Consider the following 10,973-nt stretch of genomic DNA (forward strand, 5'->3'; position numbering starts at 1 on the left):
ACACACACATATATATATATATATGTATATGTATATATATATATATACACACACACACACACACACACACACACATATATGTGTGTGTATATATAGATGTGTGTGTGTGTATATATATATGTGTGTGTATATATATATATGTGTGTGTGTGTATATACATACACATATATGTATATACACACACACACACACACACACGCACATATATACACATATATATATACATAAATACACACAATTTCAAAAATAAATTCTCACCCTGTACAGAAAACAGTTTCAGCGTCGCACCGCCACCAGCTGGTGAGAGGTTTTGACGTCAGTTTGAACCCCGCCCACTGGAACCGGTACTGAAAGCATAATGGAAACACAACATGTACTGTACCGAGTATAGCTGTGCTGTACCGGTACTACAGGTACTAATGGAAAAGGGGCATAAGAGCGAAGTGCTATGTTAGGAAAATATGGTGACTTTGACAGCTGATGTGGCGCTGTTCTGCTGGCGACTCGGACTCTAGTGGTGTTGCTGCTTTTTATTTTTTACTTGGTTTTATTGTTAATTGTGAGAGTGTATGAGAGTTGAGAGGAACACCATAACATTATTTGCACAAGGATTATTACTGGCACTGCTGGTCTGGCAGCTTCTCAGGATGTGTCAAACTTTTCCATACTTGGAGAATGGACTACCATACATCGACTCCAGAGACGCGCTGTTGTCTCTCCGCTACACAAAAATATCAAAACCACCCGTGGATTTACTCAACTTGCCCGAGATGACGGTTCAGCAATCTCTCCACTCAGTCTAAATCTAATTCAATTCAGTTCAATTCAGTTTATTTATATAGCGCCAAATCACAACAAAGTTGTCTCAGGGCACTTTAAAGAAACATTCACATACATAAAAGCCAATTAGTAAAGTTCTCTATCTAAGGAATCCAGCAAACAAGTTGAATCTTGTCTTCGTTGCAGTCTCCCATCTAAGTTGCAGCACCTGGTACAGACTGCTATGAAGGTGTTGGGTAGGACCTAAAAGCTCTCCCTGCAGTTCATCTATGAGCAGTCTGTAATTAGGCAGGCACGAAGGGTTTTGTTGGATCTGTCCCACATCCTGTATGAGGAATATAAGTGCTTGCCTTCCGGTAGAATGTATAGAATCCCAAAAACTAAACTGAACTGTTTTAAATATTCTTTTGTGCCCACCTCCATCAACATTTTGAATCAAAATTTTAAATAGATATTATGTTGAGGCCTGGAAGGTGTGCAAGAACTTTGATGATTTTCTATTCTAAGGACCTTCTTGCTCAATATTCATCCACCCAGTCCCTACGATCACAGAACAGTCATCTCCTCCACCTTCCACAAGGACCACGGGAGATCGGGCAATCTGTGTGGCTGCCCTCACCTCTGGAACTCCCTCCTTGACTATCTGAGAGCTCCACAATCATTGGTTGACTTTAAAAAAGGCTTAAAGACTTTTCATTTTAAGCAAGCCTATTCTGCCTCCACATGATTTTATCACTGATTTCAGTTGCAATTTGTAGCACTTTGAGATTTTTATAAATGAAAAGTGTGTAATATATTAAATTCATTATTATTATTATTATTCTATTCTATTCTATTCTATTCTATTCTATTCTATTCTATTCTATTCTATTCTATTCTATTCTAATAAAAGCTCAAATATAAGATGGAGCTAGGTTGTTGAGAGCTTTGTAAGTTAGAAGTAGGATTTTGAATTCTATTCTGGATTTGACAGGGAGCCAATGGAGAGAAATAAAAACTAGAAAGATATGATCTCTCCCACTAACTCCAGTTAAGACTCTGGCAGCAGCATTTTGGATCAACTGAAGACGTTTTAAAGAAGTATTTGGACACCCAGATAATAAACCATTGCAATAGTCCAGTCTAGGTGTGACAAATGCATGGACCAGTTTTTCTGCATCATTTTTAGATAAGATGTTTCTAATTTTAGTGATATTACGCAGGTGTCTCATCTGACAGAACCAGAGGCAATACTATGGATGCTGGTTTGAATTGTTCCCTAATTGAAACCATTTTATTTATAAAGAATTTCATGAAGTCATCACTGCTTATAGTTGTAAGGATAAATGAATCAACAGAGAGATGATTTTTCATTAGACTAGCTGAAAAGGAACCTGGTGTTATTTTTATTCTAATCAATTAAAGACTAACAATGTAAAGTTCTAACTTTACGGAGTGCTTTTTTGTACATTAGCAGGCTATCTCTCCAGGATGAGTAAGAGTCCTCAACGTCAGTGGAGCACCATTTTCTTTCCAGCTTTCTAGATGTCTGTTTTAAAGTATGTAACTCAGAATTGAACCAAGGAGCTAATCTCCTCTGATTGATTACTTTCTTTTTCAGCGGCGCAGCTTTATCAAGTGAGGTTTGGTTTGCAAAGAAGTTGTAAAATGATCAACTAGATGATCTAAGTCACTGCTCTCTGATGAATTACTCTGCAAGACAGAGGAAAATGATGGAAGATTTTAGTAATTTAATTTCTTATCTTTACCTCTGTGGAGTTACAGTATGTATTTTATCCAGTGTCCTTTGCTTTGTTGTATAGCACTTTGGTTGGCCTTGTTGCTGTTTTTAAGTGCTTTATAAAAAAGTGATATGGTATATTGTATGAATTGTGAATGCTGAGCTGCTTTCTCGAACCTGGAAGCCTTACCAGGGTGAGTGGTGTAATGGGTAGTGCATCCATTTGGTGTGGTCTGTTTTAAGCAGTGGATGGATATTGGCTGGTCAACAATGAAGAGTCTGCTGATCACCTCCCATTCATTTGGCCAAAGCAGAGTTACACTGTAAAAGACGAACAGAAAGATTTGACCAAACAAAAAGCCAAAGTTCCAACTCAATAATAATAACTTATTAATCAGTGTAGGGGAACACCACCTCAGAAACAGAACACCTCTTCTCAGAAAACAGTTCATCTCAGTTTAAACAGAAAAAGGAGTTCACCTCATCTCAAACAAACATCATTCATGTGTTTTGTGTTTAAACTGTTTAAAATAAGATGCATCTATTCCCTTGGGAACAAACAGACTTCACTTTACAAGTGTCCAGCTCAGCACTAACTTAGTTGACACTAATGAAAGTGTAATAAAAAACTGTCACTGTGTTAACTTCACTGCCAATATGAACTAATTTCCCATGAAACGGACAGATCGTTTTAATGAGTTTTGGTTCAACTGACCTCGAAGTGAAACATCTGCTGAGACTTTAACTTTTATCAAAAAAAAAAAGGAGTATTACTCCCAAGATGGGTTCCCATGAAGATAACACATTTTAAAGAACCCTTTGTTTAAATGACATTTTCTTTTCAGGAGATGAACAGCGACACCTTTTGATGAACATTGCATGTTATTTCAAAACCTTCAGAACTGAATGTTATTTATGAAAATGTCTGTTTTATGTAATCTCTCTTTAAGATAATCGTTTGTCTTATTTTTTTTCTTTTAAAAGAAGAGTGACTTAAAAAGGCAGACAGAGAAAATGGACTTTAGATTTTATAAAACATGACAGAGTTAGGACCATCCCTCTTCCGAGAGGTGGACCAAAGTCAATCTGTAACACACAGACAGTTAAGTTTCACTTCTTCTTCGCTACACTTCGTCTTCACTTCTTCGCCTACTTCTTCTTCGCCTTCACTTCTACTTCTACACAACACACTTCAACTGGGCTTTGAGCAAACTTCGGCAAAAGACGCATCCTGCTAGTGAGATATCCTAGGAAGGAAGAGAACGGGAGAGAAGCAGCCTTTTCTGCAAACGTCTCAGGACGAGAGAACCTGACCGAACCAGAGCCATCGCACCGCAGAGTGATAAATCCAAGCTGACTTCAGAGCCAGTGGCCGGACCTTCGTCCCTCCAATGGTGATCGGTGACTTTTGAGGAGACAATCTGCCTCTCAGTCACTGGAGCATCTCAGGCCTTGCTGGTATCATTTTAAGCAGTTGTGGAACATTCAGACAGCTCGTTTTGGTGAGAGAGAGACCCTTTAATGCCTTTCTGGTGATCATACATCACAATAATCTTGCTTTACACATACTACAGCTCATTCAGACACAATTTTAACTACTTCACAAACAGAACAGTCCAAAAATTCTGCCTTTTTAAAGTTCCACTGATTTGAATAATCAAGTAGACCTTTGATACAAAGCTATTCGTTATTCATTTGTGTATTATGCATAATCTTCATCAGATATATCACAGATTATTATTTTTGTAATAAAATACATAAAATCAACTAAATTTGTGATTATTTTGGCATATCTGTGTGTATTAAATGATTTGATGCCCTTTAAACACGAGAAAAGAATTCACGTTTCAGTTTACATTTAATTTGGTGTTAGAAACTGATTTTTCCTCTAAAAAGAGATGTGGTGCCCACAACGAGGTTATTTGCATAATAAATGCATATCTTATGAGCTTAACTCATAACTGATAATTTACAATATATATCCAACCCCATATTCCTCTACATCAGACACACTCTGTTCGACAATAATTATACATTTCCAGAAGAAACAAACTGACAGGTAAGTATGTCGGCCTTGCTCTTGACCAACTGGCTTCAAAGGTTCTCAAATATCCTGATGCATGCTCAATATTCCAGGTAGAAAAAAAATCTAAAAAAGTTAAGTCTGGTCCTCTGGACATTCAAAAAAATATACATAAAAAAATATATAGAAACGTTTCGTCTTTCTTCCGAAAGACTTCCTCAGTCTGAGGTGCTGTATTCAGCTCAGTCTTATAAATAGCACCTTCTCATATTGGATCAACCAGTTTGCTGCTGACAACCAAGACCAGCTGCTCACATGGTCAAGAAGGACCATCAGCCTAACAATGGATCATGAGCACACTGATGGCTGTTTACTATTCACAGGGGGTTGAGTGATGCTAGCAACAACAGCATTGTAAGAGGAGGACAATTGAACACGTAGGCCTCAACCCCTGTTTAATGATGGACGATTTCTTTTCACAAAGATGGCCTCCTTTACTCCCCTCTCAAACCATCGTTCCTCTCTGTCCAGGATGTGAACATCTTCATCTCTGAAAGAGTGACCGCTGGCCTGGAGATGAGTGTAGACCACAGAATCCTGGCCTGATGATGTTGATCTTCTGTACTGGGCCATTCTTTTGGCCAGTGGCTGTTTAGTTTCCCCGATGTAAGACTGATCACCCTCCTGACACTGAACAGCATACACAACATTACTCTGTTTGTGCCGGGGGACTGGATCTTTGGGATGAACCAGTCTTTGCCGTAATGTATTTTGGGGTTTAAAAGCCACTGGGACGTTATGTTTAGAAAATAAACGTCTCAGTTTCTCTGATACTCCCTCAACATACGGAATGACCACTGGTTTGGGTCTGGGTTCCTCCTTTTCACCTGATGGCTGACTGGAGTTTTTATTTTTATTTTTTGAATGTCCAGAGGACCAGATTGAACTTTTTTGGATTTTTCTACCTGGATTATTGAGCATGCATCAGGATATGAGTGATGAAATAGTTTTTTGTGTGCAAGCAGTTGCTTCATGTTGTGTCTGAGTTGACCCAGTGAAGCATAGACTACATCCTACTTTGCCTTTAACCCACTAGCGATAGCCATAAAGGGCGAAGCCTATACGAAATAGAACGTTGGTTACGTACTGTAACCCCAGATTCTATGAGTATAGACGCAGCCCTTTAAGCTCCGGGCCTCACTGGTTCCTAAATGGATGAAGAAAAAAAGCTATTTGGGAGCCGATTACTCGGTCTCACCATAATTTATATGGACCGGGATGAGGCCCACACAGTAGGTGGGCGTGGATTAAAGTTTTCAGTGCTGCGCTGAACACGTAGGGATAAACCCACTAGCAATAGCCTTAAAGGGCTGCGCTTATACTCATAGAATCTGGGGTTACAATACGTAACCAACGTTTTAACTGTTTTCCTGTTATTTATTTTGCAAATATTTTAAGTTTTTGCTTTATTTCTATACTTAATTAAAACTGACATAGGTTTACACAGTTCATAGTTGTTGTTTTTTGATTAAAAAAAACATTTCCCCTCTCTTTGCAAGAATATGGTCTTTTCATTTGTCTTAAATTGTAAAAATATCAAATGTTAAAAAATCATTAGATATTTCTTAGCTTTATATTGTCACTCCTACCAGCCACAAAAGTCTCCTATAACAAATTTAAAGTGGTCCATGGGCCACCAGTTGATAATTACAGTTGAAGCAGGTTGTTGCGGCTCTGGACACATTTAATTTAGTGAACGAAAGCATATGTTTGTGCTGATGTTCAATGTTTTATGTTATGAGTGCTTAGTGTATATTTAGTTGATGATTTTCTTAGTTCATATCTTAGATGTTATTAATGTTTTTCTTATACATTTTATTGTTGGATGTAACTGGGACCTTGTGTACATAATTTCGCTCCACCACATGTACCACATGAGGTGCGAATGACAATAAAGAAACTCTGACTCTGATAAAAATGGCTCTTTTATAATAAAGGTTGCAGACCCCTGTTCTAAGGACACCTCCTGCACTCTGTCAACTCGGCTGAACTGATAGGAGCATAACAACGTGCTGGGCAGTCAGCTCATGGCCAATTTTTGTGACTGGTTTAAGGAAGTTTTTCACACTGGAGTGGCTGTGGCTGCGTGGTTAAAGCAGTCGTCCTCCAACAGAGAGTTGGGGGTTTGAATCCACCAGCAGTAACATGCTGAAGTGTCCCTGGGCAAGACACTGAACCCCTCATAGCCTCTGATGTGTGTCCCATCAGTGTATGAATGTGATCTAAAGCACTGATTAGTCTCTTTAGAATGATTTGTTCAATTAGCTTTGTAGAGATCTAGTAGAGTGCTGTATGAATGGGTAAATGAGGACACAGATTGTTGTGTAAAGAGCTTTGAGTATCTTGAAATAAGATAAAAAGGCGCTATATGCAGTGCCTTGCGAAAATATTCGTCCCCCTTGAACTTTTCAACCTTTTGCCACATTTCAGACTTCGAACATAAAGATATAAAGTTTTAATTTTTTGTGAAGAATCACAACAAGTGTGACACAATCGTGAAGTGGAATGAAATTTATTGGATGTGTCAAACTTTTTAACAAATAAAAAACTGAAAAGTGGGGCGTTCAATATTATTGGGCCCCTTTACTTTCAGTGCAGCAAACTCAGTCCAGAAGTTCAGTGAGGATCTATGAATGATCCAATGTTGTCCCAAATGACTGAGGATGATCAATAGAATCCACCTGTGTGTAATCAAGTCTCTGTATGAATGCACCTGCTCTGTGATAGTCTCAGGGTTCTGTTCAAAGCACAGAGAGCATCATGAAGACCAAGGAACACACCAGGCAGGTCTGAGATACTGTTGTGGAGAAGTTTAAAGCCGGATTTGGATACAAAAAGATTTCCCAAGCTTTAAACATCCCAAGGAGCACTGTGCAAGCAATCACATTGAAATGGAAGGAGTATGAGACCACTGCAAATCTACCAAGACCCGGCCGTCCCTCTAAACTTTCATCTGGAACAAGGAGAAGACTGATCAGAGATGCAGCCAAGAGGCCCATGATCACTCTGGATGAACTGCAGAGATCTACAGCTGAGGTGGGAGAGTCTGTCCATAGGACAACAATCAGTCGTACACTGCACAAATCTGGCCTTTATGGAAGAGTGGCAATAAGAAAGACATTTCTCAAAGATATCCATAAAAAGTGTTGTTTAAAGTTTGTCACCTGGGAGACACCAAACATGTGGAAGAAGGTGCTCTGGTCACATGAAACCAAAATCCAACTGTTTGGCCACAATGCAAAACGATATGTTTGGTGTAAAAGCAACACAGCTCATCACCCTGAACACACCATCCCCACTGTCAAACATGGAGGTGGCAGCATCATGGTTTGGGCCTGCTTTTCATCAGCAGGGACAGGGAAGATGGTCAGAATTGATGGAAGATGGATGGGGCCAAATACAGGACCATTCTGGAAGAAAACCAGTTTGAGTCTGCAAGAGACCTGAGACTGGGATGGAGATTTATCTTCCAACAAGACAATGATCCAAAACATAAAGCCAAATCTACAATGGAATGGTTCACAAATAAACATATCCAGGTGTTGGAATGGCCAAGTCAAAGTCCAGACCTGAATCCAATCCAGAATCTGTGGAAAGAGCTGAAGACTGCTGTTCACAAACGCTCTCCATCCAACCTCACTGAGCTCCAGCTGTTCTGCAGGAAGAATGGGCAGAACTTCAGTGTCTCCATGTTCAAAACTGATGGAGACAAACCCCAAGAGACTTGCAGCTGGAACTGCAGCAAGAGGCGGAGCTACAAAGTATTAACGCAAGGGGGCCCAATAATACTGCACGCCCCACTTTTCAGTTTTTTATTTGTTAAAAAAGTTTGACACATCCAATAAATTTCATTCCACTTCAAGATTGTGTCCCACTTGTTGATTCTTCACAAAAAAATTAAAATTTTATATCTTTATGTTTGAAGTCTGAAATGTGGCAAAAGGTTGAAAAGTTCAAGGTGGCCAAATACTTTCGCAAGGTATTGTAAGTACAGTCCATTTACCATTCCATTTACACTCTTGGCCCATTAGTTGTTGTCCTGATTAACATGTCCCTCTCATTAGGCTGTGTTCCTGCTACTTTTAGGCGGTGGTGCAGCCACTCATAAAGATTAACCATGACCCAACAGTGCTCTTAAATTATAGACATATTTCTAAAGTGCCCTTTTCTGTTGAACATTTTAGACAAAGTTGTTTCTAATCAACTTAAGATGTTTTTAACTGCCAAAAGCATTGGTGAAAAATTCCAGTCTGTCTTTAAATCAAACCACAGCACAGAGACAACCCTTTTAAGAGTTTTAATAACCTTCTTTTAACCGCTGATTCAGGAAGTTCCAATGTTTTAGTGCTTTTAGAACTTTCTGCTGGCCATGACCAGCCTCACAAAGCATTTCATAACTATCGGGTACAGCTGGGCTATATCTCAATATTTTTAAAATACCGATATAATTTTTTTGCAATATAAATTGACATTATTCCGACATAAACTATATAGTTCCACTACAAAATCCACCAGCTCTGCTGTCTTCTTTCTTCTCCCACATGGTCCCCCTCCTCTCACTCACTCTAAACTCAGCCCCTACCTGCGTGCTTTCCCTCTTCTTCCCGCTTCTCTCCAGATGGAGCAGCTGCCTGCAGCACGTAGCTGCCACAAAAAAAAAAAAAAAAAAAAAAAAATAAAAATAATAATAAAAAAAAGGAGAGCGAGCGAGTCGCAGAACTGGTGAGCAGGAAGAAAATAATGGCTCTGTCATTTGGAGATGTTTCAGATTTAATTTGTCAGATGTGAAACAGAAAAATGCCAAAAATAAGTCCCAACGAAAATGTTTGAGCACAACAAACCTTAGCAGCGCTATAAGTGGAGTATGAAGCATGTGCTAAATTTTGTTATGCAGCTCCTTCCCTGAGACAAACTACAGTATGAAACTTTTACCTGTGCTGTGCCTTATGAGAGGTGATGTGAATAAAACAGCGTCTTGTCATATCTTTAAAGACGTGATCCTTAGCGGCTCACAAGACGGCTGTTAGCTGCTAAGGACTTTATCTTTAGTGATATGATGAGATGCTGTTTTATTGATGTGGTGCTGCCTCCTCTCACTGTAAGACTTAAAAGTCTATGGACAGTAGTTCTGTTTCTGCCCATCTGAGCCGAAACGTCATGCAGCCCCCCCCCTTCTCCCTCACAAGCAGCCCCTCACTGCTGCAGGTCACACACACTTACTAACAGTGAAGGCGGTGCAGCTGCGCAGGATTATTATTAGTCCCATTAGCACTTAGTCACACTTAGAAACCGGATTCCAAAAAGTTGGGACACTAAACAAATTGTGAATAAAAACTGAATGCAATGATGTGGAGGTGCCAACATCGAATATTTTATTCAGAATAGAACAAAAATCACAGATCAAAAGTTTAAACTGAGAGAATGTATCATTTTAAGGGAAAAAATCTGTTGTTTCCAAATTTCATGGCGTCAACAAATCCCAAAAAAGTTGGGACAAGTCCATTTTTTACCACTGTGTGGCATCCCCCCATCTTCTTACAACACTCAACAGACGTCTGGGGACAGAGGAGACCAGTTTCTCCAGTTTAGAAATAGGAATGCTCTCCCATTCATGTCTAATACAGGCCTCTAACTGTTCAATCGTCTTGGGCCTTCTTTGTTGCACCTTCCTCTTTATGATGCACCAAGATGATATAGATACAGCGGTGGTGGGATGCATCACAAACAATGATGAGTCCAGCTACAGGCAAGAGGTGGAACACCTGGAGAGCTGGTGCAGAGAGAATAACCTTCACATAAATGTGAAGAAGACAAAGGAGATGATTGTGGACTTCAGAAGGAACAAAAACACCTACACCCCCTGAACATAAGAGGATCTGCGGTGGAAGTGGTCTCCAGCTACAAGTACTTGGGTGTACACATGAATGACAACCTCAGCTAGAGCAACAACACCACCAGCCTGATCAAGAAAGCTCATCAGAGACTCTACTTCCTCAGATGGCTGAGGCGAGCTGGTCTGGGAAGCTCAGTCCTCACCTCCTTCTACAGGTGTGCAGTGGAGAGCATCCTGTGCTCCAGCATCAACGTGTGGCATGGAGGCTGCACAGCTGCAGAAAGAAAAGCTTTGCAGAGAGTGGTGAAGGCTGCACAGAAATCTGTCGGAATCAGCCTCCCCACCATCACAGACATCTACACCTCCAGATGCAGGAAGAGGGCCACCTGCATCATGAAGGACCCCACTCACCCAGCACACACACTTTTTGCCCCACTCCCCTCAGGAAGGAGGTTGAGGAGCATTAAGTGTAGAACCACTAGACTGAGGAACAGCTTCTACCCTGAGGCTGTTAGACTCATGAATCTCTAACTAGAATAATCACTGTGAAAAACCAT

The 10,973-nt window shown here is 40.0% G+C and overlaps 1 protein-coding gene across 1 annotated transcript in view; it reads right to left on the minus strand.

The window, feature by feature from the left end:
- usp48 (ubiquitin specific peptidase 48) overlaps nucleotides 1–10,973 on the minus strand; it is a gene marked incomplete at its 5' end in the record, with an annotated part of 242,914 nt that overhangs the window by 41,313 nt on the left and 190,628 nt on the right. Inside the window, 1 exon segment of the mRNA XM_037678534.1 lies at nucleotides 2,691–2,821. Within this exon segment, the coding sequence (XP_037534462.1) occupies nucleotides 2,691–2,821 (131 nt within the window).

Source organism: Nematolebias whitei, chromosome 7 (assembly GCF_014905685.2).
Source record: "Nematolebias whitei isolate Nwh7 chromosome 7, NemWhi1, whole genome shotgun sequence".
Taxonomy (NCBI): Eukaryota; Metazoa; Chordata; class Actinopteri; order Cyprinodontiformes; family Rivulidae; genus Nematolebias; species Nematolebias whitei.